The sequence below is a fragment of the Rattus norvegicus genome, chromosome 2 (assembly GCF_021556685.1).
Source record: "Rattus norvegicus strain SHRSP/BbbUtx chromosome 2, alternate assembly SHRSP_T2T, whole genome shotgun sequence".
Taxonomy (NCBI): Eukaryota; Metazoa; Chordata; class Mammalia; order Rodentia; family Muridae; genus Rattus; species Rattus norvegicus.
Genome location: NC_141535.1, coordinates 32,544,221 through 32,571,318, shown reverse-complemented (window position 1 = coordinate 32,571,318; position 27,098 = coordinate 32,544,221). Strand labels below are relative to the sequence as shown.

The 27,098-nt window shown below is 46.1% G+C and overlaps 1 protein-coding gene across 2 annotated transcripts in view; it reads left to right on the top strand.

Moving 5' to 3' along the window:
* The window catches only part of Map1b (microtubule-associated protein 1B), a 92,837-nt gene that overhangs the window by 50,649 nt on the left and 15,090 nt on the right, over window positions 1-27,098 (top strand). The window contains exons 1-3 of one of the 2 annotated variants that reach the window (XM_087617396.1): window positions 14,089-14,490; window positions 17,404-17,486; window positions 19,971-20,111. In XM_087617396.1, coding sequence (XP_087473522.1) covers window positions 19,980-20,111 — 132 coding nt within the window. In that variant the 5' untranslated portion in view covers window positions 14,089-14,490; window positions 17,404-17,486; window positions 19,971-19,979. 2 annotated transcript variants of the gene reach the window in all.

Sequence of the window (27,098 nt, the reverse complement as noted above, 5' to 3'; positions counted from 1 at the left end):
GATCATCGCCTAGCTTGTGTGTTATGAGACTTCCTTCCATCTGGTGTGAATCCCTGAAAACTAGAACCAAAGCGTAGAGCATCATGGGTAGATACTAAGAGTTGCTCATTAAGATCTCCTTTAAAAGGTTTATTTTTAATATATATATATATATATATATATATATATATATATATATATATATAACAGTGTTGTGCCTGTGTCTATGCCTGTGTACCACAAGAATGTTTAGGACCCTCGGAGGCCAGGAGAGGGTGTTGGACCCTCAGGAACTGCGGTTACAGACGGTTGTGAGTTGCCAGACATGGATGCTGGGAACCAAACTCTGTTCCCCCATAAGAGCAGTTAGAGCGCTTAGCTGCTGAGCCATTTCTTCAGCCCCTTGCAATAGTTTAGAAAGTAGGCTATTATGTTTTCTAGCTGTTCCTTGTCCAAAAGAAAGGCCGGATAAGTGGCCAGCTCTAAAGCCAACCGCTTTAGCCAAGTGGATGAGAGCCCATGTTTTTGCCGTCTCGACCCAAACCAGTAACCTAAGAGTTGAATTTGAACTTCTCTTGCAGCCCAGCTGTGGCCTCCAGGGAGGAATTGGAGAAACATCTAGATTAAGAATCAAAGACATCTTTCATGCTGCCATGCTGCTTGAGGTGCTGTCACTAATTGAATGCTCCCATTACCGTGTGATAAAGGCAGGGGTAGGAGGGAGGTGTCCCATCACAGAAGGTAAAAGTTTACAGGTCATGTAGAAGTGACCTTAGCCTCTGCAGTGGCTGTGCGGGACACCATGGGGGTCTGGATACATACACCTGACTTGAGTCTGCCATTACCTTACAGTAGGCTACCAGACAGCCTTTCTGAACCTTAGTGTCTTTGTCGTAAATGGAATCATTTTTAATATAAGTAATAGATTAATCCAGCAGCTGTATTTCTTTACTTTTGCTAGTCCCCAATAACCACACAGAAAAGCCAAGATTTATTTCAAGCTGTACCTCAATACTGGGCAGTTAAACGATCTATAATAGCCCCATATGCTAATCTGGCTACTTCCCAGCCATGAGCCAACAACACTTGGTATTATTATTGATCTCAGACCCTCTCTTCCTGGTGATCTGAAACTCTGCCCTTCCCTCTTCTCCCTTGCTGGCGGAAGCCTGGTTCTATTTTCTCTTCTTCCCAGATATTTGGTGATCCACATTTATTGATAAGGCAGAGAATAAATGGTAAGAATTGTTTACACAAGCTTGAGACAGGAGATTCACAATGCCGTGTGTCCAGATTGAAACAAGATGTGAGGGAAGAGAAATCAGAGGTTGAATAAAGATAACAAAAACATTATGCTTACAGACTATAAAACAAAATCTGTCCATCCAGATCCCCATTGCTTGAGTGATAGGCTGCAGGGATTCTGTTTGAACTGCCTAACTCAACCTGAAGGATGCTTCCTACTTTACTGCTTGCCTCCTGCTTACCTTTACCTCAATCCGTTAAGCCGTTCCTAAATGCCATCTTACTCAGAAAGCTTTCCCAAGTCCTCCTCCCATGGTGGTTCTCTGCTAACCTTAAGAGTTTCATCTTCCCTCCAGGGTGTGTATGCACCAGAAGGTGGTGGCCATCTTGTGTTTTCTGCTGGCCCCTACTCCCCAGCATTGAATCAGTATCTGGTGGGTTGAATGTCACAGCCAACAGGAAATACAAGGAAGCCTCCCACCCGGTTGTTCACTTCCTCTCGCATCACTTCCTCTCACATCCACCTGTGCTCCTTCCCCTGTGTTTTTTATTTTATGTATTTTTTATTTTGACTCCCCATCTTCCCTGGTTTTCTCTTAGCCTGAGGTCTTTTCTTCTTTCACTATGGAGAACTCTTTCTTACTTTTGTCTTACAATTGTCTCAAGCAAGGTCTCTCACTGAACTTGGAGCTAGACTGGTGGTGGGCCTGCAGTCCTCTGTGCCCACCCCACTGAGAGCTGGAGTTGGAGGCACTCACAAGCATACCCAGCCTTTGACTTAGGTACCTGTGAGTTGAACTCAGCATTTCAGCTTGCACGGCCAACACTCCTACTCACTGAGCTATTTCCACGGGTCCCTAGAGCTTAAATTTGAACTTAGGGGGTCTGTTTGCAAAGTTGAACGAGTTAATTCATTTATAGGAAGATCCCTTGGTGGAGTTTGTAGACTGGTTTGGCTACCTGGAGACAAGAAGATAAGGTAGGAGGTATTTCACAATTCGTGTGAAAGGCAGTGATAAGCAAAGGTGGGTGACGACAAGAGTGTCCTCATCTGTTGTTTGAAATTCAGAGCGTGTGTTGGGGGTGGCCATTGTGAGTAGAATCTTTGGGACATCTTGAATGACACTAGTTTTCCTGTTGCTCTGGGTCTCTTTTTGCAGTTGGGCAGGGCACTGGTCATGAGCTGGGTGGGGACCATTTCCTTGGTGATACTGCCACCTTGGCTCTTTGCTGGGCGCCAACTCTCTTGCCCAAGTCATTCCTCATTCTCGACAAGAAATGAGCGAAAAAATGATGGAGACCTCTGGAGGCTGGAGAGATGGCTCAGTGGCTGAGGGCACACGTTGCTCTCGAAGGTGACCTGAGTTTGGTTGTAACTCTGGCTTCAGGGTGATCCAGTAGCTCTGTCTTCCAAAAACCCTTGTACTTGCATGATGCACGCTGCCAACAGAGCATGCTAGAAGAAGAGGGAACAAATCGTGCCAAGAAGTCCCATAGAGAGAGGGTTTTTTTAAACCAGGCACCAGTGGACCTGGGCAGAAGAAATCATGATTTTGAGAATCTTTTCCATAACTTGGATGTTTTACCAGCTACTCGAAATAGCCATTCTCGTGGTCACTAGTTCACTTCCCTCAGGATCACGTGTTCCAAGGTTCACACAGCTGGCAAAGGGAACTTAAAATTAGGCTTTTCTGACTGCAGTTCCAGGCTCCGAAATTCTAGACTATAACCCCCTAACCGTGGGTGAGCAAGTGTAAGAAACGCTATACCATGGAAAGTTATATCTCAGCACATTAAACCTCACCGAGCTTCTCAGAGTCTAGGGAGATAAGAGAAGCACTCAGACCCCTCTACAGCTCTGATAATTATGGGCAAGAAGAATATTCCAGAACTTTGCTATATGACAGGCATGTGTCTATAAAACTGCATATGAGTTTTGACCCAAAGCATACCACATGCACTGTTCTTCTCTCTCTTCAAACTGGACCTGGATGTGCTGATACCCAGAGCTGTAGAAAGTTTGAAGCAGTTGCCTCCCTCATGAAACACCTAACATCCTTTCCCTCATGTACTCCTTCAGTTTTTATCATCTAAAGGCAACAAGGCCTGACGATAGCGTAAGGCACAGGGAGTCCTCCCCCCAGAAGCTCCACCCCTCCCCCAGGAGGCCAACGGAAACCCAACTTGTCTTCATGACTATTCTCAGATGATGTGTAAAGGGAAAACGGAGCCACCGCCATCAGTAGCTGGCCCTGTTCCAGACCCAAACCCGAATTAAAACCTCATTAAGTACTTAGCAAGGAAGGCCTTGTAGTGGCTGGCTGGAGAACTGAAAAAGCAGAGGAAGAGAAGGGGTGGGCATCTCCAGTTGGCAAATGCCAGGCTGCGAGCTGGGCGGGGCAGGCCAGGAAACAAGACAAAACAGGGCCTCCGCTCTGCCATGCAGACATTTCTGTGAGTCTGCCAGATGGGTACAGCCACATAATGTATGCTAATTGCTAGATTTCCTTTTTTTTTTTCCACAAGAAATGCTCAGTATGAAAGCTCCAAAAACCAGAGGCAAAGCAGAAATGCCGAAATGTAGAGTTTAGAGCGCAGAGAGGGAAAACAAAGGGAAACAGGGAATGTGGGTTTGCAAGATGGTTTCTGTTGTTCTCCTCAGCTTCATGCAACCCTGGTGGCTCACCCGTCCGTGTGCTGTTGCTTTCAGGACGGTGGGTTCAGTGTTTGAGATTTGTGAATCAATTTTAAAAAACAAACAAACAAACAAACAACTAAAAGCAAAATCTCAAAAGCCCAGAATGAGCAAAGTTAGGGTAAAATTCCAGAGATAATTGGCTACGAAATACCAGATCGGATTTAGTGGGCCAAAGAGAGCTGGTGGATTTAGCTGGAGAAGTTGTTGTGTTGGATTTCACTCTCTGTGTCTGTGAAGAGAGACTTCACACACAGGGCTGAGCATACCCTGTGTCAGAATTTTTGAAGACCCAACAAGAACAGTTAAAACTTGTGAGTTTGTTGTGTGGTCTTCTTCAATGTTTAATAAAGGGCTACTCGAGGCCTTTAATTCTAGGACTTTGGAAGGAGATATGTCTCTGTGAATTTGAAGTCAGGTCTGCCTACATAGTGGCTTCTAGGACAGACATGACTATATAAAAAGACCCTGTTTAATAATACAGACAAACAAATAAATGAATAATGGCCAACACACCCACCCAAGGCTTCCTGGTCACAGAGTTCATCAGGTCTTATTAGAAAGGCTACCCCTTTCTCTCAGTTGCCTGGGACAATGTATAGTGTAGAAAGGTAAACTCTATCTGAGGGGAGACTCGTTACTTCCTCAGGATAAAGAAGAGAGCAATGGTAAGGAAGAAAACACATGAGCCAATGTTGGTTTTCATTTTATATGTGAGCTTAGCCCAGGAAAAGCTAGAGCCTACCAGTGCAGCAGAGACCTTGAATGTCTGTCTCCCAGCCTTGGGCTTAGAGAGCACACATTTAAAAATGCAAGGAGTACCTGGGCTCCACTCAGATCCGCCTTGGCTAAGTTGATAATCAAACTGCAGGTAATCAATGCCTAGCATTTTGGTTCCCCCAGACAGGAAGTATAACTTAGTGTAAAGAACCGAAAAACACAGCAGTACGCCAACTGTCACCCTCCAGCAGCTCCAGGAGAGGGAAGGCCACGGTCATCGAGAACGGGTGTACTTGTCTGGGTAGCCAAGCATCCAGCCATGACCTAAGAATGCAGGCATCACATGGATGAGAAAGCAGGTGCTGGGCTGGAGAAGTTAACCATTCCATCTCCAAGCCAACAACAACAACAACAACCAATTCCCTAGAGGTAGGCTGTCTAGGTATGACGTATCTGTACAGACGGCCAGATTTCGTAAGTTCTCAACCTTCCCAATGCTGCAACCCTTTAATATAGCTCCTCACCCTGTAGTGACCATCCCACCATAAAATTATTTTTGTTGCTACTTCATAATTGCAAGTGTTCTTACGGTTATGAATAGTTGTGTTTCCCAATGGTCTTAGGCAACTCCATGAAAAAGTCATTTGATGTTCCCAAAGGGGGTCTCGACCCACAGATTGAGAACTACTATCTTAGCTGGGTCCGAGTCACCTGCACATCACTTGCTATGTACAGTAGCAACTGGTACCTCACTTCAGTTGGGGAAAAATCTCCAGTCTTTCGAGTGTCATCTTCTTAAGTTAAAATCTTGAACCTAAGAATCCCCTTCCTGATGGGCCACTAGGTCCGTTACTACAATTGTGGGTAGTTTTACCCACTTGACCTTTTCTAGGAAAAAAAATCTGGCTGATGAGGCTAGTGATTTGGGTCATTCGGTACAGCCCTTGCTTGATATGCACGAAGCCCAGGATTTGATCTACAGCACAGTATAAATCATTTACAAGTGTGTGGGATTGGGGAGAGCGCGCACTTGTAATCCTAGCACTGGGAAGGTAGAGGCAGGAGGATCAAGAGTTCAGACTCAGCCTCACAGTGACTTAGAGGTTATCCTGGCATAACTTGAGACTTTAGATCCTATCCCAAAACAAGCAAACCAAATCCAGTTCATGCTATTTCTCCATGGTTTAAAACCAAAGAGTGGCCCAGGATGGGGTCATTGTTTTAATTGACTCTATGTTTAACATGTATTCTGTCCTCTGTTGGTATTTTTCCTTTTTCTTTTTTTCTCTTCAATAACCAGACACTAAAAAGGGCTAACACAGTTTTTGTTGTGTCGGCAAGATGGCTTTGGAGATGAGTAATAGCATGTTAATTTGGTTCTGAGAGGAGCAGAGGAGGAGTTTTAAAAGGTCAGCCGTTTCCTTGGATTCAATCAATGGTTGGAGTTTTGGGTGGCAAATTAAATGTCCAATAAACATGTTAATGGATTCCAAGAATCAATAGGTAGCAGGAAACATTAGTTGAGCCTTTAATGATCATCTTTTGTCCCGAGGGAAATAATTCTAACATTATGTTGAGGCACTGGGGAAGTGACACAGGAGAACAATGTACAGATGATGGTAGTGAGGCCAGTTACTGTGTCCTTGCTGATTATCGGAGCAGTCATTGTCGCACTGTCTTGTTTCCTAAAGAAAACTCAGAGCCACCTGAATGACCTAGGAGACTACAGAAGCACAGAGCCCTAGGCCCTCCAGACCTCTTGAATCAGAGTGTCCAAGGGTGGTCCACAGATAGGAGAATTTTATGAAGCCCATTAGTGGCTGGCCCATTTTCACAGGCCTGTTTATTAACATATCACAGTGTTTGTGGAGATCAAACCAAGAGGGTTTGGGATTGAATTTGAACATCAGTTCTCATTAGGTTATTTGGTGTCTGGAATATTCTGCCTCAGCACTGAGCAGAGTCCAGTGTTAGAACAAGCTGCAGTTACAGGTTATCTTGTGTGGGGCGAAACTATGCAGAAGAGGTTGGGAGTTCATCTCCTCTTTGTTTTCTCCAGCATCTCCATCAGCCTTTTCCTGCCTTTGCTTGCCCTTTAATTATGGGCATTTCTCTAGACTGTAATCAGAGAGATTCATGAAGCACTCTCCAACAGCATCAACTAAAAATAGACCCTGATTTGGCTCAATCTAGGACCCGAGCTTCCGATCCATATTTCTATCTACTACTGGACATTTCTACCTGAGCAGCCCATGGGAATGTTAAATACAATACAACCCATGTCACTCAGTGTTATCAGTCTGTCTTTGCTACCTACCCCCACCCCAAACTCTCTCTCTCTCTCTCTCTCTCTCTCTCTCTCTCTCTCTCTCTCTCTCTCTCTCTCTCTTCCTGCCCAATCTAATACCTTAATTACGGTGCCTCACAGTTGAGCTTGGTGGCTCTGCCTGTAATCTCAAGCACTCAGGAGACTAATCATGTAGGAAGATTGAGGGTTCAAGGATGGACTGGGTTAAATAACAAGCCTAAGGCTAGCCTGAGCTATCTATAGTGAGAAACAGTCTTGAAAAAGAATCAAATGAAATAATAAAATAGATGGTGTCCCAGTACCTGAGCTGACTCTATAGACTGACCACTGACTCTGGTCCTCATCCCAAGGGACAGTCACAGCCCTGGGCTTCAAGGTCCTCATCCTTACCAGAAAAATGTCTTCCCAACTGGTCTCAAGCACACATTAATAGAGACGATGGACCTAAAGAACTTAGGTCAATGTTGACCTAGAGCAGATATTCAACATATCATGGCCATTATTATTATTTGTCCTTTTTTTTTTTATCAGATATTGATTGAGCTCCTACTATGTATAGGACAGTGTTTCAGAGTTAGGTTTCCTGAGTTAGAAGAGCTCCCCAGTAAACTGTATCACCTTCAGGACAGAGGCAGTGTTCACTCATATTTTAACCCCAGAGCTTCATTTATGAAAATCCCGCTGATCTGCCTGACTTAAATTCCAGGAAATCTGTCCTCTAGAGGCAGTTGGCATTATCTGCACAAATAGGAAATGCTTCTTTTTACAATGGCAGCGGGGCCCCTAAGATAAAAAAAACAAAAACAAAAACAAACAAACAAACAAAAACTCTGTCTGAAACTTTATTCTCAAGAAAGTCTAGCTGGGTTTAGTGGCCCAAGCATCAAAGCCCAGCTACTCAAAAATCTGAGGCAGGAGAGGATCACAATCTCAAGGCTTGCCTGGTCAACTCAATGAGAACTTTTCTCAAAGTAACAACTTTGAGCAGGGCCAGGAGTATAGCTCAGTGGTAGAGCGCTCGCTTGGCATGTTTAAGGCACTAGTTCATTCCATACTCAACATCACAAAACAAACAGTGCTGCTAGAATCAAGAACCACAAACGCAAAGACAGCACATCTAATTGCGAAAACCTAAGAAGCTCCAATATAATTTATCAGAGAATGGAATTACTCTTCAATCTAAGAAAATATATATCACATATCTATCTCTCTCTCTCTCTCTCTCTCTCTCTCTCTCTCTCTAAATATAGGTATATATTATATATGTGAGTGTTATTTGTATGTTTCTCCAGGTAGAGTCTCTCTGTGTAGCCCTGGCTGTCCTAGAACTAACTCTATAGACCAGGCTAGCCTGGAACTAACTCTATAGATCAGGGTAGCCTGGAACCAACTCAGAGACCTACCTGCCTCTGCCTCCCTAGTGCTGAGATGAAAGGCGTGCAGCACACCCAGCTATAAATCTAATTTTTGTTTAAGTAAAGCCTTTCGGAATGAGAGTGTAGCTCAGTAGTAGAGCCCTGCATTCATTCCTCAGCACCACAAGAAAAAAAATTAACTATAAAATCTTAAGACATTCTGAAGCAGATGGGCTGGTGAAAGGAGTGAGGGTCAGGAACCAGATGGGCTGGATTGAACACCTGGTTGAACAGCTCACGGTTGATACCCGTGTGATTGAGATAGCCAGCTCTTAAACAGATGGCCCCTCAGCCTCAACTCCTCTGCCTGTAAAGTAGGAGGGGTTACAACGATACATCTTTGTGATACGAATGTAGAAAAGACAACATGGAAACAAACATCAAAAGGACCGACTAGTGCACCACGAAGGCAAAGCAGTGCTAGTGTCTGGTACCCAACCCCAATAGCATGGCCCCAGTATCCATAGGAAATCCTTTGCCCCCTGTAGGCTGGGGTCTGTAGAGCCATGTGCGTCTGGGTCTGATCTTCTCTGAAGCGTCCTTCTCTGTAAAATAAGGAGGGAGGGAAAACACTGTCACCAGGGTTCCTTCAGGGGTGCCGTGTGAGAGAGGCAAGTTCAGATTTCATGCATCATGAGAGTGGCCAGTCCTCTTGGAGACTCATGGGGTGGAGGCCAAACATCTTCAGGGCAAAGGAAAAGAAAAGAACTCCGTGCTGGTTCATAAGGAGCTAGACGACTTTCCTTTGTGTTAGGAGGGTTTTGTTGTTTGTTTGTTTGTTTGTTGTTTGGGTTTTAGAAGTTGAGAGAGAGTCAGACAGACAGACAGAGACAGACAGAGACAGAGACAGAGATCTTTTCGATCCCACCTCATCTCAGCCCAGGGGAGTAGATTCAGAGGCTTGGAACAGGCTAAACATAATGAAGACAGAGGAGCCCTTTGGAAGCCCCGCAGTGAGTCATGAGTACTGATCCATTTTAATGAGCCTGATGTGGCTCTGATGAACCTGAACAGGGCAGACACATCTATACCAGATGTGCCTTGCGATGTCCATGTGCTGCTGGTGATGGGACCTCAGGCCGTCCTGTCAATTTCCACTAGTGCCCACAATGAGTGTTGTTTGTTCCTTAGGTGACCTCCAGGGAGCTGATTTTATCTACTTTGTTGTTCTTTCTTTCTTCTGCCACTGTTCACTTCCAACCCTTGACAGTTGGTCTTGAGGCTGTGAAAACCTAGTGAAGAGGGTCTGAGTGTGGTGGCAAATGCCCACAATCTTAAGTTTTCAAGAGGATGAGAAAGGGGGACCATGAGTTGGAGGCTAGCTTGAGCTACATAGTGAAACTCTGAGGGCTAGAAACCAGAGGGCTAGAGAGACGGCTCAGTGGGGAAAGAGTGCTTGCTTTTCTTGCAAAGGACTAGAGTTCAGTTCCCAGTACCCAAGCCAGGCAGTTCACTACCACCTACAACTCTAGCCAGGAGAGTCGGTGCACTCTTCTGGCCCCCACACGCTGGTGCATAAATATGTACAGACATGTAATTACACAGGAAGGAAGGAAGGAAGGAAGGAAGGAAGGAAGGAAGGAAGAAAGGAAGGAAGGAAGGAAGAAAGAAAGAAAGGAAAAGGAGACGTGGGATGAAGACATTAAAGAGCAAATAAAGGGGCTGGAGAGATGGCTTAGTGGTTAAGAGCACTGACTGCTCTTCCAGAGGTCCTGAGTTCAAATCCCAGCAACCACATGGTGGCTCACAACCATCAGTAATGAGATCTGATGCCCTCTTCTGGTGTGTCTGAAGACAGCTACAGTGTACTCATACACATAAAATAAATAAAGCTTTAAAAAAAAAAAGCAAGTAAAGAGGCTAAGGAAGGGCTGAGGAGGAAAGACGAACATGGAGGACGATTTAGAAAGTAAAACTCTGCAAAGGGAACAGAAGCCACTGCCACCAATCCTTCCCCTGAAAGTCCTGCCCCTGGTGCTCAGCTGAGACTTGAGGGAATACAGACACAAAGCAAGGACTGCTGCCAGCAGAGGCCACTGCTAGCCGAAGGCTGCGTGGTTTCTATGTAGTTCTACCAGCTCAGGACCGAGAGAACCTTGGGAGTTGGGTCTTTAGCCTTTTGTCTCTAGGTTGGGAACACATGAAGTCCAGGAGGGCAGAGCATCCAAGGAAAGGATGGATGGAAGGCCCAGCAGCCATAGAAAATGAGACCACAGCCAGCGACAGGGGAAAAGGAAAAGCAGAGAGTGTAGGGCGATGAGATTCCGACTCAAATCACGGAATTTTCTGCAACTCTTAAGACCAAGGTGCTGCAAACAAGCCGTATTGCATCCAAGTGCCGATCAGCTCACTTACACTGAAAAAGATTAGTTAGAATGTGCCCCGGATTTGTGTACAATGGGATTTGATGTTTTAATTCTCTTGAAAATTAAATGGCCAGAATTTGAAGAGCAGCGTGACTTTCAGGGACATGCCCCAGAGCTGAAACATCAGAAACAAAAACTTATTTTCAACAGAAAAGAAATCTCATTTCTGGACTATGGCGGGGGCGGGTGGGGGGGAACAATGGGGGAGAACTTGGCTGACCATTCAGCAGAAACAACCCTGTAGGAGGTTCGACCGTGCCATCCAGCAGACTTTGGATGACTGTCAACTGGCCCACACTGTGTGTTAACCTCTTACAAAAGGGAGCATTGGCATTGCAACCGGGCCACCTTTATTTTGGGTGAGTGGCTGGGGAGAAAGGGTGAAAGGGATACTATCACATCCCTGACCTTGGCCATGAGAAGCTGGGCAAGTCTTTAGGTTTGTGATCCGTGAAGAGGGGAGAAATATTGCCACTCGGGCTGTTTTAGGAATGTTAGGAGACTGAAACACAGCCTCCACTGGCAAGACCAATAAGTCACTCTCCACGTTTAAGGTTTGATTGCTGTGCTCCTGGGATGCGATTTCAGCCTTGTAGTTAGTTCCTGATCCAAGTAGATTGACACCTCCCACATGGAAGGCTCTCTCAGCCACACCCATAAAGTCAGCCTGTCCGTTGGATTATGCTTGGACTGCCTTTTACCTGTGGTCCTGTTGCCTGTTGTGGCTAGAAGGTCCTTTCCCAAGCCTAAGGTTAAACAGGTAAGTCAGAAGAGATGAACAAGTTGGCTTGATGAGAGAGGGCCTTGGAGAAATCAAACTCCCTACAGGGTGAGAGGCTTTGTCTCCCCAGAGGGAAGCCATATCATTTCCTGACAACATGCTGACGCCAAGGCTGGTCTTTGGGGATCTTAGCAATCAGGAGATACCAAGTCCCCCAGCACCTTTGTTTTCTTAAGCTTCTCAGAAGCAGCCTTAAAGGGTTTCCAGTCTGCCCTGCCTTGTGGTCTCTCCAGGCTGAGGTGACTTCTTGCTCTAGGGAGCATGAAGGTGGCTTTATTTGTTCTCAGGTTGCTTCAGCCTTTCTTCTGGTTACTTCCTTCCATTTCTAAACCTGAGTGTGATGGGGGTAGGAGTGGGGGAGTGGATCTGCTAATTGTGCCTCTCCGAAGCTCTGTTACCTGATAACCTATATTCACCCACACCCTGGTTTTCCTGTTCAGAAGCACAGGTGGGGTAGAGGCTCACGGGGACCAATCACCTTGGGCCCCTCACAGATTCCTCACTTGCGGGTCTCACCTCTCCCTTGTGAGGGAAGCTTGGCCACAGTTCCTGCTAAAGCGGTGCTTGCTCTCCTCCGAGTTAATTGCTTCCATACCAGCTCTGTTTCTCTTCACACTGACCACACATCTGCCCTGCACATTCTGTGGGTTCCTCGAGTAAGGAGACCAGGCTATGGTTTTAAATAAAAAGATGTTATTAAAGCTGCCTAGAGACCTGTAGGTAATTACCAACCACAGGGTTGTGATTTCTATGCCTGTGAAGCATAGCTCTTGATTCTTGCTTTTATCCTTTTAGCTAAACTTCCCCAGCAGAGTTCTTTTGAGCGCAAAGGTTTGAGGTGGGAGGTTTCCCCTCCACAGCCCTACTGTGATGGAGGAGTAGGGGTGAAAGTCTGTCCGCAGTCTCCCTCCTTCCCTCCCTGCCTTAATATCCAGGGTGTTCATAGTCCTTGATTGATCAGACCTTATGTTTAATTAAGCCATCTCAGGCTGTCTTTAGCCCAAGCATTTACCAGCCCAACCCTAGGATGTTCCTTAATCTTTACAATGAGGTCTATCTGGTGCTGGTTACAAGACCAGGTGCCTTAGCGAAAAGTCACTCTAGTGTTCAGCTAGCAAACACTGGAGGGAGGGGATATAGACAAAAGCATGACAGCAGTGGGAACTGGCAGAGGGGAAGGGATGGGGTTGTAAGGACTTGTGGAATTCCCTCTGATCGCCATCTTGGCTGTCTGTGATTTAGATCCTGTTTCATCTTCTGTCGTACGATTTAATGAACTGAAGTTGTTTAAATAAAGCTCTGGCTTGTAACCACTGAAAGGGAGTTCAAGATGGGCGCTGTGCTCATAAGAACAGCCTAGGGGCTTTTAGCAGTTCTGTGTTCATCAGGAGGTTTCTCAGCTATCTTGATGCTTTCTTTGGTCCAGACCAAGGATGTTGTGGAATTGCTCTGGCCCCAGCAAGGATGGTTCAGTTTTCCAGTTACTCCTTATAGGCTCTGCATGTGGGAGAGAGGACTTACACATGTGTAAAAGAAGGTTCTAGACCTTGAGGTCTTTCTTGAGGCAGGGTCTTGTGCAGTTCACACTGGCTTTGAATTGGATGATCTTGAACTTCTGATTCCAACTCCAAAGCGGTGAGATTGCAGGCACGCACCTCCACAGCCAACATGCAGTGCTGGAGATCAAACCTAGGTCTTAGCGTATGCCAGACAAGCATTCTACCGATTGAGGTATATCCCAGTCCAGGTTTTGTATTGCGGTCCTCAGTGATGAGTGTGCTTGAATTTAGCCTCAGTCAACCTCTGAAACCCAAGAGTGTGCCTAAGTTTTGTGTGTCACACCCGTGCTGAGAGGAAAACCTTAAACTCCCTGAAGAGATCCATAACTATCCTGGAATCAAGAAGACATTTTTTTTAACCTTAAAAGATTTCAGAAATCACCTAGACGTGATGTGAACATAAACCAACCAAACAACCCAACTTCAAAAGACCGTAGATCCAGTTAAATAGGGTTTTAAAAATAGAAAAAAAAATCTCAGCCATAACTGCGAAGTATAGACCGTTTGAATTTCAAACTGCAGCCCTAGGAGACTGCAGACAAAAGCCCCATTGTCTGTAGGGCCCTGCTGCTTTAAGGGGTCCTCGTTCTCTTTTGATTCTGAAGTGGAGCAGACCTTTTGTCACACAGCGGCCTTCTCTGCTGCCCCCACCTCACTAGGTTGAGCTTCCCGGCAATGTGGGATTTTTTTGAGGAAGACTTCAAAGACTATTTTTTTTTCATATGGAAACAGACTGACACAACTCCATCACTCCACGTCTAGCCTCCACAAGGCTGAGGAGGGTTAGCTATTCATAGGGTGCCCCTTGGTTTCTTTAGGAGGTATCTATGGGGAGGGCAGACTAGAGGGTGAGGAGAGGGGCTGGGAACTTCTTTCCTGAAGCAACTGAATAGAACCTTTACAGGCAAGGGTGGTGGCTTCTCCTTGAGAATGCCTGGCCCTCTTCCCAGTGTGAAACATTCCCCAAATATGCAGCTTTGTGAGCGTCCCAGCTGCCTGAGCAGACAGCCGCTCGCTGCCAGAGAGCGAGTGGGCACCCATGGATGCTGGGTGTGGGGAACTGATAGGTCCCTCAGCCACGGCCCTTGCCTTGCCAGATGCTGGAGAAGCCTGACCTTCCCTTACAGGTCTTGTGGTTGAATCTGGACAACGTTCCAGCCAAAACAAGTGCTGGGAGCTCTCTCTGGCTGTCTTGACATCCCTTCCTTCATTCAGATCAACCCTACAAAAAAGGAACATGCGTTGTCAGGGTCCTCCCTCCAAGTTCTTACAAAGATGGACAAGGCATCATTAACTGAATTTCTGGGCAGACTGCTCTGAGCTTTGACTTAGGAAGTGTGGAGGTGACCAGCAGCTGTTACTTGGCGTTTGTTGTGTTTTGCGACAGAGGAAGCCAGGGAGGAAGAGAGAATCTGGTGGACGGTAAGAAGCCCCTGGCAGGGAGCAGCTGGAGACCTCTCTGGGGAGGGCTGGAGCGTGCGGGCAGGAGTGCGACTGTGGAGACTGTTGTTTTTGAAGGGTGCAGTCAGCAGCATTGTGAGACAGCAGAGAAAGGGCTCTGACTCCATTCAGGGATCTTGGGGAGGGGAGGCTTCTGCAAACCCTGCTAAGGTTTGCCTCTGTGACTCCTACAGAGCACAGTTAGTGACAATAGTCACACCCAGTCTCACGCTGCCTGGCGCTGTGGGTGCTCACGTCAAAGACATGATGAAGAAACAGCCATTCGTGTATTAGTTAAGTGTCAGCTTCATGTTGCCTCACATGCATGGCTTCGAAGATCCCAAAGCCTTTGTTCTGAGGAGGCCACAGATAGAAGGACCGCTTGATCGAGTATGGATCTGTGTAATCTTTCACTGTATCATCAGCTTGTTTGAATTGTGTTTGCTTTAGCTTAAAGTGCGTATGGTTGCCAAAGGGGGAAACAACCAGAAGCCAAAAGGGCAATTTTTAAATTAATTGTAAAATAGAGCATTTGTGATAAGGGAACTGTGTTTTTGCCTGCTGAAGCAGTTAACACTTTTCTTACTTGGAGTTTCTTCTGGAGTGGTCGTTTGTGGCAGGACATTTCACGTTTCTATTCAATTTTACTTTGCTGTGAGTAGGTGCTGTGCCTCTCCTGACCAGCCCGGTATTCTCTGCTGACATCTTGCTTCTTTAAGCCCATCTCTTGTTTCAGTCTGTTGGTCTTTCCCCTAACTCTTCCTCAGCATCTGATGTCCATTTTGCCAAAGCCAAGTTCTGATAACTAGCATCTTCGGAAATGGTAAATCCAGAAGGGAGCTGGGCAACCTGAGGCCAGACTCTGACCCGACCACTTGCTCGCTGTGGGGTCCTGAGCTACTCGATGTCCTCTGTCAACTCTTTGTCTTCAGTAGTGAGCCAAGCTCGCGGTGCCACGGGTGAGAGCTCTTAGCGGGTTTCAGTGAAATTGTCTAGGTCTCAGAACAGGGCGTGGCTCAGACGTCTGCTTAGTTTGGGCTGCTCCTCTGCCCTCCCTAGAGTTTACTGGTAAATAGTCCTGTGGGGAAAAGCAAGAGCGATCGATTGCGGTGACATGGTGAGACTGTCGCCAAGCGGCCATTTCTGTTTTCTCTGAGCCTTGATAATACAAAGGGGAAATCTCTAACAGAGTAATGCCTGGAGTTGCCTCCTTTGTAATGGCGTTCCTGAGATAGTGTGTATACATAAACCACACACACACACACACACACACACACACACACACACACACACACACACACACACGTGAAGTATTTTCTCCAGGGACTACTTGTCTGTCACATCGATTCTTCATCTTGGGATAAAATATGTATAAAGAAAAATTAGCCATTTTGACTATTTTTAAAACGTACAGCTCAGGAGTGACCGTGACATCTGCATATATCATTGCTTGCATTTTCAAAACGTTTTCCTTATCCCAGACGTGGAACAGTACCCATTAAGCAATAGCTCTTCAATTCCCTCTCCTTTAGCCTCTGGTGATTACTAGTTTGAATTTACCTATTCTGGGTATTTCATAGGCATGAAATCTTATTTTATTTATCCATTTGTGTCCGGCTTTTTTTTTCTTAATGTAGCATGTTCTGCCTCATCTTTGTAACATTAGCAGAGTTTGCTTTTTTTTTTTTTTTCTATGCCTGACTAGTATTCCATTGTGGGTAGACCACATCTAACCCAGACACTCGGCTATTAAAATAACGCTGTGATTTGACATTAGCATAAAAATATTTGTTCAAGTTTCTGCTTTCAATTCGCACCAACCAATTAAATTGCAGTGTCATGCAGGATTCTGTTTTAGCTTTTCGAAGAGCCCTAGATCTACTTTCTCTCTGTTTTTCTCTGTTGGTATCTCTCTCAAATGCTCCTCTGTGTCTTCCTGTCTTCCAAGCCTCATTGTACTTCCCAACAGCAGGCGTGCTCTCCCTCCCAACCACGTGGCCTCCTCCCACATTTCTGAGGGAACGATTCTCACTGTCCCTTGTTTGCCAGTAGGAAAAGCTAAAGCGTACATCAGCGACTCTGGCCACATTCACTAGATGGCTTTCATCTCCTTGTCAAGGCTGGGCAATGTTTGTAGAAGGCAATCCATAGGTCTCTGCTGACTGAAGCCCGAGAGTGACCAGCCACAGGTCCTATAAGGAGTAGGGTATCTAGGGTCCTGCAGAGCATCCTTAAGCAGGCTCCCCCATCCCAAACCACACCTTACTTTATTAGTTCTCCCTCAGTTTTGTCTTGTGGGGCAGTTTGGCCACCCTGTCCTGTGGGAGGGTTGCCCTCCACTTCTTTTTTGCCCGGTTTCTTCACTTTCCTACAAGCAAGTGAATTAATTAGTGAATACCCCAACAGACCAAGTAAGCCTGCCTCAGACAGCCATTCTGGCTGCTGGGTTAATTGTGAGTTGGGGGGGGGGGGGTTCTGGCCGTCATTCACTTTACAATGAGGCTCCTAATTAATCTCCGAGCAGTTCTCACCAGAAGAAAGGCGGTTGGGGAGAAACATCCCCAATTTCCATGAGAAAGGAAGTGTCAAGAGCTGCCGTAGAGTTTTCTTGGCACCCCTCCCTGGTGTCTGATGAAAACCCGGCCATTGGGTCAGGAGGCTGCCTAGCCAATGACCATGAAAGACCCAGTGTAAGAGCCTGGGGGCCCCAGGCTACACCAGCTTGGGTTCAGCCCACTGTGCACACACCCTCTCGCTCAGTAGCATCCACTGTGTTTCCCAGTATCCAGGGCCACGTCCGAGTTGGAAATTTCTCTGCTGTCCCAGAAGCAAATGGGCTGCTTTCCTCTGGAAAAGCTAAAGGTCTCTTCTCTGTGTGTTTCTTTGTGCCTTCAGGACAAAAGATCCTCCATCACCGAAGTGACGTCTTAGAAACTGTAGTTCTGATCAACCCTTCGGATGAAGCAGTCAGCACTGAGGTGAGTATTCTGTTCTGGGAGGCCTTAGAGCTCCAAAGGATGTAGACTTCGCTGATCAGAGGCGCTAGATAGGTGAGGGAGTTGGGATGTACAAGGGAGAAGTCCCAGGTCCCAGGCTTCCACAATGGCCAGAGCTTGCTTCTCTGCTTCTAGTATCATAGAGCCAGCTCACCAGAAGCCTCTTTTAAATAAGGACACAGTGGTCAGTGCCAGCTGGAAGCATGTTTGCAGAGGGGTGTGGAATGGACTGGTGTGGATATGCACTGGGTATGTTGTTGCCAGGATGCGGGGAAGGAATCTAGCAGAGGAAATACACAGCAAGCCCCAGGCTGGCATACACAGAGATGGAACTCAGAGAAGAGGGTCATCCCAGTAGCATTGCTGTTCAGAGCAATCCAGGCCAGCACTAGCTACCCTTGGAAAGCGGGTCAGCACAAGCGTCAGAAACATGGTCGCTAGCCCAGGTCAAATCACCTGGCTTCATCATCCAAGGTCTGCCACTTACAAACTGCTGGCCTCAGTCAAGTTATCTTTCTGCTTCTGTTTGCACCTCTGTGCAAAGGAGATCACGATAGCCCCTGGATTTAATGTTCCTACTTAATGCTCTCTGAAGTGCTCAGGACTTAAGGTGTGGCACAGATTGGCTAAGATGTGCACGTTGGCCATTGCTGGTGTATTATTAGCACCACGTGAGGAAACTACTAGAGAGAGTAACTGGGAATTTCAGGACCCACCCTGACATAAGAATTTGGTGGAAGCCAGGAAAACCTCTGGTCCCTCAGCCAAGCGTTGACAGAGCCCCTCTCCCATCTCCTTGGAGATAGAGTTGCTTCTCGAATGTTAAAGTAGCCAAAGGCCCTGGCAGCATCCTTGCCTAGGGTGTCTTCTTCGGGTTTATAGTAAGCAGCTCTGACTATATGGTTTTCCTAATTTGGATATAATTCATAAACCATAGACTCCATCCACTGAGAGTACGATATTTTGTGATCATTTCTTTAAGAATGTTTATAGAGGTGAACAGATAGCGTCACAGCTTAACTCTAAAACATGCCTGTCACTCCTTCAAATTTCCTGAGCCCATCAGCAGTCACTCTACTGCCCCTTTGCTTCTGGCAACCCCTATTTTTTCTCTCCAGATTTTTCTATTTTATAGACATTTACAAATGACATCATACAGCATGTGGCCTCTTTTTTTTTTTTTTTTTTTTTTTTTTTTTTTTTTTTGTGGAGCCTAACTTAGCTTGGTGGCTTCATGATCCAATCCTGGGGCAGCATGTCGGTCCCTCACTCCTTTCAATGGTTGTGTGGCATCCTTTTGCATCCATTCACCACACCTGGTTTCTCAGTTGCTGGCACTTACCTTGCTTTTGGTTTGGGGGTATCATAATCGGGCCTGTTTTGACCTACTTCTGCCTGCAAAAGCTCTGACAATCCAATAAGGCGAAGTGAAGTCAGACAAAACCCCGGGATGGCACCTTCTGTCACCTAAAAGCTGGAGGGCTGGTTTGTGCCCTGGTAGAGTGGCTAGCTGTGGAACAGGAGGAGGGAAAAAAGCTTTCTTGTTTTGGAAGAATCAGTCTGGTCTGTGGACCGCAGGAGGCTGAGACAACTGCTTAGGTATGCATGCTTTTCCCTGAGAGGCCTGTGGGGTTTTCAGGCAGGGGTCATGGCCTCTTTATTTAGTTTTGCATTTTCCCTGGTGCAGAACCTGATGTTGGGCACATAGCGTGTGCTCCTAGCGTGTGCTCAACACTCATGAACTAGGTTCAGAACCTTGGCGCTAAGGGTGGTGATCCTGCATAGGAGAGCCCCACCCCCCACCCCTACCCCCCACTCCTCCGACACTAAAAATCCACCAGAGGTTCTTCAGCACAAGTTATGTTCAATTCGGTTTCCCAGGATGCCATTCAGGGGTCGCCTTTCCCTTTGTTCAAGCATTTTGCTGCAAGCGCTGGAGTCTGCGCTTGTCATGGTGCGCTTGGGCTGTAAGGGCCAGAAGGAAGGAATCCTGAGTAGGAACTTGAGGACTACTTGGAAACGTCTTTTCTGAGGCTAGGCTGGGGGGGCCTGGGGTGGCATCTCCACAAGTCTGGCCTTGTGTCCTGGACTCGTAGGCTGCTGGTAGATACTTGACGACAGCTGTGGAACAATTGCCTGCCAGCTGGGAAGACCACTTTGAAAAGAGGATACTCAGGGGGAGAGAGTCAGCAACCACTGCTGTTTTGGGGGTGGAAGCAGAACTCCAACACGGTATTCACTGGCACATTGATAACTGATAATGGTAAATTTTGTGAGTAATTCCTACAGGCAAGGCTCTGTCCAACGCTCCCTGCCCCGACTCTCAGTTGAAGTAATCAGACACTTGGAATGAACGTGTTGGGTTGGTAGTAAGCTTCAAGCATGGTGACAGTGACTGCGACTGGGGAGGGGGGCGGCTCTTGCTCCACGCACCCCCGCTTACCCCGTGACTGCGCTGTTTTTCAGGTGCGTTTGATGATCACTGACGCCGCCCGCCATAAACTGCTGGTGCTCACCGGACAGTGCTTTGAGAACACTGGAGAGCTCATCCTCCAGTCAGGCTCTTTCTCCTTCCAGAACTTCATAGAGATTTTCACCGACCAAGAGGTGGGTTCCGCGGACAACTGTTTGGAGGGACCCCTTTGAAATAAGCAAAACTGTGATCAAAGATTACCCAGGCCTGGGTTAGATCACCGCTACCATCGATGGATGATTAGAACCTCGGCCATTTTGCTGGAGGAGACATGGGTGGACCTTGTGAGAGTATAAGAATGAACGATCAATGTTTACGGGCGGTGGAAGTGCTAGGGACGCTAGAACCTACTGAACTCGAGGAGAAATTCAGCATTCCTATTTTCTCAAGATTCCTCCACAGATCTCTTGGGCTTCAGCAGGATGTCTCTGCCTGGGTCTCTGTCAGGACTTGTGCCAGTTTCCCTGGCCTGGTTATTTCTCTTACTTCTAGTGGCTGGACCCTTTAGAGAGAAGCTGCATGAGAAGCCGGGGTGAGGTTTGGAGTGAACCAAGGGATGTGCTGCCGGGAATTGCTACAACCATTTAGATCTGTCTCCCTGAGATGGCAGCCTTGGTGCCTCGTGTGCTGGGAAAGGCCATGTGTCTCCCAGCATTTATTCTTCCTCAGCCCCACATTTCACAGGGAGGTCTCTGTGGCTTAGCCTCTCAGCAAACTGCCCAGCTTCATTTGGTTTCGCCCCAGTTTTTTCAGAGGGTGTGAGGTCATCTGTACCTGGAGGCACACCACACCAGCTCACCAGAGCAGGAAAGATCTCTGGCTGGCAAGTGGCTCCTTGCTAGGAGGCCTCTGGGCTCACTTACAGCTAGCCTGTCTTCCCACTTTAAGATAGAAGCTTTGCCTATGTCTTTCTCTTGAGTCGTGTTGCCTCCCCCTGACCCCTGGGCTGACGAGCCTAATGCCCTGCTGTATCACAGCCACATTGCTCAATGGCCTTGAAATGCCAGAGAAGGAGCTATGATTTCCCCTGTTCAGACTGCTGGGAAGTTGTCTAATAGTCAGTATAATACCGGCTCTTTTTCAAGATCTGTTCACACATAATGTGCTATGACAAGTACTTGGGTTTTTGTCTGGCCTTTCGGATGTCAGCGTCTTGTCCCAGGGAGGGGAGCGGGTTGTAGTAGCCGATGTCATGATGGGTAGACAAGTGATATAGCTTGTAAGATTGCATGCACATGGGGGCCTTCCTGCATTCCCGTACAGTCCTGCCGTTCCTTTCTGGAGTTTTCTTTCTGGCCACGTCATAGGTTTGTGTTTTTTGCCATGAAACCAAACAAAGGAATGTGTAAGGAAATGCGCTTTACCATCGCCAAGACTTTACACAAGGAGATATCATATTCCATTCATCGGGCCCCAAGTAATCCCCTCTTTGAGAATAGGGAATGGTTTTATGTGACGTTTCTGTTTACATCACATTTAAAAGCCCTGGCAAGGGAGATTTTGTCCATTGGGCTGTGGTGCATGTGCCCAACTTTACCACTAATTATGAAGAAAAAGAAAGCCTTATCTAAGGAATCCAAGCTCTGTAAAAGGGGCAGCTTCTCCAGGGTTTGTAATCATAGCCGTGGGCTCTAGGGGGCTTGCATGTTACTGCATCCAGCAGCCACCGCTGATGCCATAGACGGTCATATTCTCCTCTCCTACCCCACCTTCTCCAGAGGAAGTCATGCTCAGCGCCCACGAAAAGCTCTCCACAGTTTTCTCAGAGTAGATCACTGGTATCTGGGTAGCAGGGAGAGGGCAGAATGCATGCCTATCCCCCATGCCAAACCAGAGGAGCTCAGCCTGTGTTTCTTTTACCTAAACATTGAAGAAAGGATGCTACAGCTAAAGTGGATTGAAAATTATTAGCCTAGGACTGGAGAGGTGGCTCGGTGGTTAAGAGCACCAGCTACTCTTCCGTATTCCTAGCACCAACATAGCAACTCATAACTTTCTGTGATTCAGTGTCAGGGACCCAACAACTTCTTCTCGTCTCCAAGGGCACTGCATGCATGTGCTACACAGACAGACAGACAGACATTTAACATTTAATAATAAATGTTTAAAATCTTAGAGTAGACGGATGGATATTCATGTTTGGAACTATGATAACCTGTTGTTGCCTTGGAAGGAGGCTTGCAAAATGACTCATTTGAGGTCATTTGCTGTCCAGTCTTGCTCCACTTGTCCAACCCTTGAAACACACTAGTCAAGTAAAAAAAGAATCAGAAAATATAACGTTAGCAAAACAAACATTTCTAAGAACATTTTCAACCTTTCCAAGGAGAAGGCTTTTCTTTCTTTTTCACTGCATCTTCAAGAGGGGACTTTAACCCTGAGTTCACCTATAGCTTCCTTTCCATCCATCCCCTAGAGTAAGTATCTTCTGTTTTATTCTACCTATCTGTAAAATGCAGAAGGGCCTGTGTGTCCCTTGTCACAGTAGCTATGGGGACTATCCAAGCTTTCAGAACTTGTCATTCTTTTTTTTTTTTTTTTTTTTTTTGAGCTGGGGACCGAACCCAGGGCTTTGCGCTTCCTAGGTAAGCGCTCTACCACTGAGCTAAATCCCCAGCCCCAGAACTTGTCATTCTTAGACACCTTGGAATTATCAAACAGGTGGATATTTGAACCCAGAGCTAAGAAACTTTGAGTTAGTGAGAGATGCCCATTTGTATCCATTTGCATATAGGTCTTTGAAGCCCGGAAGACAGATGCTTTACTCTAGAGAGAAAGCATTAAGAAAAACTCTAGGGATTAAAGTCAAAGAGAAGGGTCCAGCAAGCAGGACTTGTTTCTGGAGTTTTGTTTGCTTAATTGGGTTTCTCTCAGATGTCACAATTTGGGTATAGCTCAATGGTAGAATACTTGCCTGGCATTCCCGAGATCTTGAGTTTGACAACCAGCACCAACACACACACACACACACACACACACACACACACACACACACACACACACGAGAGAGAGAGAGAGAGAGAGAGAGAGAGAGAGAGAGAGAGAATACAAACCAAAAATACAACTCGTTAGAGGTCCTTACCTAACCTAGACCCCGTTTTCCAGAAATCTGACCAGATTAGTGTCACCAGAGTCAGCAACTCGAACAGTTCTCAGCCTAGTTAATAAATAAGTCTAAAAGCTTCAAATTTTCTCCAAACATGATTAGGTGTCAGTAGAGAAGAAATATAGGCCCTGAGGCATTCTCCAAATGAACATAATATGGAGAAAAAGGAAACCCATTATTAATAAACCTTTTAAGCATGGTACTTCAGCAGAGGACCAAGCCAGTAAGGGACATTGAAGTTTAAGCTTCTTTAGCTTCACATAAATCCATTTGATTGTCAACTAAAATCCCCGAGGCTTTCCATGGATATTGTTGTTAAGCTGCATCTTCCAAGCCCATCCTTATCTGCTGGCTGTTGAACCTTACATTTATCTCTTTAGAGTGCCACCCTGTTGACAGTTGCCTTGCCATTATGTCCCAAGTCCAAAGCTTTCCTAAACACCTTAGCTCTACCATCCCACACTCCCTCACTCCTCTCGTTTTGAAGCCGTGCAGAGCTTTGACAAGCATGTCTGTTCCATTTTCCTGCCAGCCAATCAATACTCAATAGCAGAGAAATGAACCTGGAGTAGCCTACTGCACATCTTCCTCCTGGTTGACACTAAGGAACACCACCGCCTATAATGCCATGTAATTCTGCTATCACACTGTTCCAAGACCCTGTTACATGTCTTGCTAAAGCCCAGAGACACACTGCCTACAGTATTTCCTCTTCAGCTAAGCAGGTCATTTAATCACAAAAGGAAATGTAGTTAGAAGTCCGTGGTTTAGAAATTATAATTTGTTTTGTTAATATCTCCAGGAAAGCCATTTATTCCTGTGTCCTCCTTCTTTCAGTGTGCCTGCATTTAATCAGGGAAGGTAATTAACAAAAGAGACAATCTTATCCCAAAGCAGTTACTCCTACTCGTGTCCCTCATCCATCTTTGTAAGAACCATGGCAACAGTATCTGCTCGATAACCATTGGCAGACACTTGTCACAGTCTCAGGAAGAAAGCATGTATTTAATTGACCAAATTTAGTGCAGTATAACCCAGCGCACTGGGTCTGGTTATACATTAGGAAAACAAAGATAACGAAACTTTCATTGCAATGGGTTTTCCGTGTGGCCACTGTTACTATTAACATGGCTTCCCAGTTCATGTGGAAGCAGCCCCAGTTACAAAGAAGTAGTCATCATGTCCTTACTACCTCCAGCATTGTGCATTCTCACCATTCACTGTTGAGGTATGGATTGAGCAGCCCCATGGTCTGGGTATCTTAAGATACCTGTTGCTCTTCATTCCTGTCCTCCTCCTGGTACTTGCCCCACAGGCCTGGAGCTGGACTCTGGGGAAACACAGGGGTTTTAGTTCTGTTGGGCAGCCCCAAGGATGCTGTGCTATCCCTCCTACCTCCTGACCCATCCATCTGTCTCCTTAACTGGCTCTCTCCAGCTCTCGTTCTTGTGCTTCTGTCTTGTGTATAGAATGCTGATATTCTGATGTTTTGCAGAGTGAGTAGATGTTCCCTGTCTGGACAGAGGTTTGCCCAGCACTGCTGGTGACTTGCTTTTCTGGTCTCCTTAGATCATAGTTTTCTATGCAGTAATGGCTCCCTGGCTGTCTCTCATGCTCCCTGACTTCCTCGGAATCTTTTCAGTCACTTTCTGCATTCCATAGGAACTCTCTGAAGACAGTAGAGAGATAGAAAGTGCGATAATATTTCTCAAGTCTTCTTTCTTTCTCCTTGAATCAGGTGACTATATATTTCATATTAAAAAGCGGGTGATTAGGGGCTGAAGAGATGGCTCGGCAGTTAAAAGAACTGGATGATCTTCCAGGGGAGCAGTGTTCTTTTTTTTTTTTTAAGATTTATTCATTTATTATATATAAGTACACTGTAGCTGTCTTCAGATACACCAGAAGAGGGAATCGGATCTCTTTACAGATGGTTGTGAGCCACCATGTGGTTGCTGGGAATTGAACTCATGACCTCTGGAAGAGCAGTCGGGTGCTCTTAACCACTGAGCCATCTCTCCAGCCCGGGAGCAGGGTTCTGTTCCCAGCACCTACTTGATGGCCCACAACCGTCCATAACTCCAGTTCATGGATTTGACACCCTTTTCTGCCCTAAAGAGGTACCAAGCATATGTGTACTGCACATACATGGATGCATGCATACATACATACATATATACATACATACATACATACAGGCAAAACACCCATACACATAAAACAAACTAAATACACCTAAAAAGGCCATTTTACGTTAATGACTAAATAACCCCAGGTGTACACAGCTAGACTAGACCTTCGATGTGCCTCAGCTCGGCTAGACTGGATCTCAGAGATTAAAATGAGCTGGACTTAGCTTACAGTTTTTGCTGTGAAAGACTTGGCAGTTTGGATTATCCTTGATTCACCCCCTAAAGTGTACACCATGGATAGTTCTCAGGTACCGTGTGTGTGTGTGTGTGTGTGTGTGTGTGTGTGTGTGTGTGTGTGTGTGTGAAAGTTAGGAGTGAGAGAGCCCTCACCATGTTGAAATTACGGTGAGGTCCTTGCCAATTATTGGACGAGACGCCCTATTTTAAAATAAAGGAAACGCAGTAAGAAATCATTTAAAGGACCAGTGAGATGGGAAAAGATACTTCACCACCCACCCTGTCAACCTGCGTTTGACCGCCCCCTCCCAGGACCCACACATTACAAAGAAAGAAGCAACTCCGGAGAGTTGCCCTCTGACCTCCACGCACGTACACCAGGACATACACATGCCCAAGACGTAGGTGAATGGGTAAGTAATTGTAAATAAAATAATAAAATAAAATAAAACGTTATTTGTCTTTGCTTTGGCCATCAAATAATCTGAACAAAGTTTCCCCAAAGATGGCCGACTTTATTCGGGGACTCCCTTTACCCCCATAGATGTTCACCATGGCTGTTTTAGTTTTCTTAGTTCTCAAAACAAGAGTTGACATTGAACTGGTTTATGGAAGATGATTAAGTCAGAGGAAAATAGCACACAGCACTGTTATTTTGGTATTTGGGGACAACAATTTATGGTGGAGAGTCTGACGAAACAAAAAATGGCTGCCTCCCACCCCACCCCCTGCCATCTACTATAGGAAAGTGTGGGTTCTATCATTGTCTATACATACCCTCCCAGCCACAGCCTTGGAGTGAAGTGTTCTGAAATTCAATGAGACAAGAAACCCAGGGTAAGAGTTCAGAGCTAATGGCTCAGGAACGGCCATTTGTTTTGGCCCTGAATCATTTGGGTCAGGATGCAGGCTCCTTGTCACTTGAACCGCTGAGCTGATGTGTGAGATTTGCTGAGACAGAAGTGTGGGGCTTATGACATGATTTACCTTTGCTGAGTCAAGACCAATAAAAAACACACAGCCTTGACATTGACAAGGAAAACTGTTTCCATAAACCATACTTGTTTTGGTCCTGTTTCAGTTTTCTATATTTCCTTTCTTGGGAAGTACTGAATAGCATATTGAAAAACATGTTTATGCCAAAGGAGATCTGGTTTAGTCGCAACCAGTTTGTCCCCAGTCCATGGAGATCATGTAGAGAGCTGAGTGGCTCACCGTGGAATTACTTATTTTTATTTTTTCACCTTAGAGTTAAACTTACACAGAGGAGTGAATGTGGCCACCGGTTTGCACAACTGCCTGGCCACTTTGTCATCACGACTTCAAGAGGAGCATTTGTATTTGCAGAGGGTCTGCTAGGGCAGTCACTTAATGAGGGTGGGCACCAGAACCTGGTAATTTGTTGCAGCAGTGGGCAACCAAATCCACCACACTTCTTTCTCCTGTGTCTGCTGGATTCTGAAAGAAGATACAAGGCCTTACTATCACCTGGTTTCCTCAGACGCACCGATCTGGCCCTTTATGCCAAGTCCAATGGACTAAGAGAAGCAAAGGCTTTATTTTTTTAATTAGTTCTTTGAAAATTTTGTTCAGAATTTTGTTCAGTGTATTCACCCCCTCCCAATAACACCTCCCAAATCTGTCCC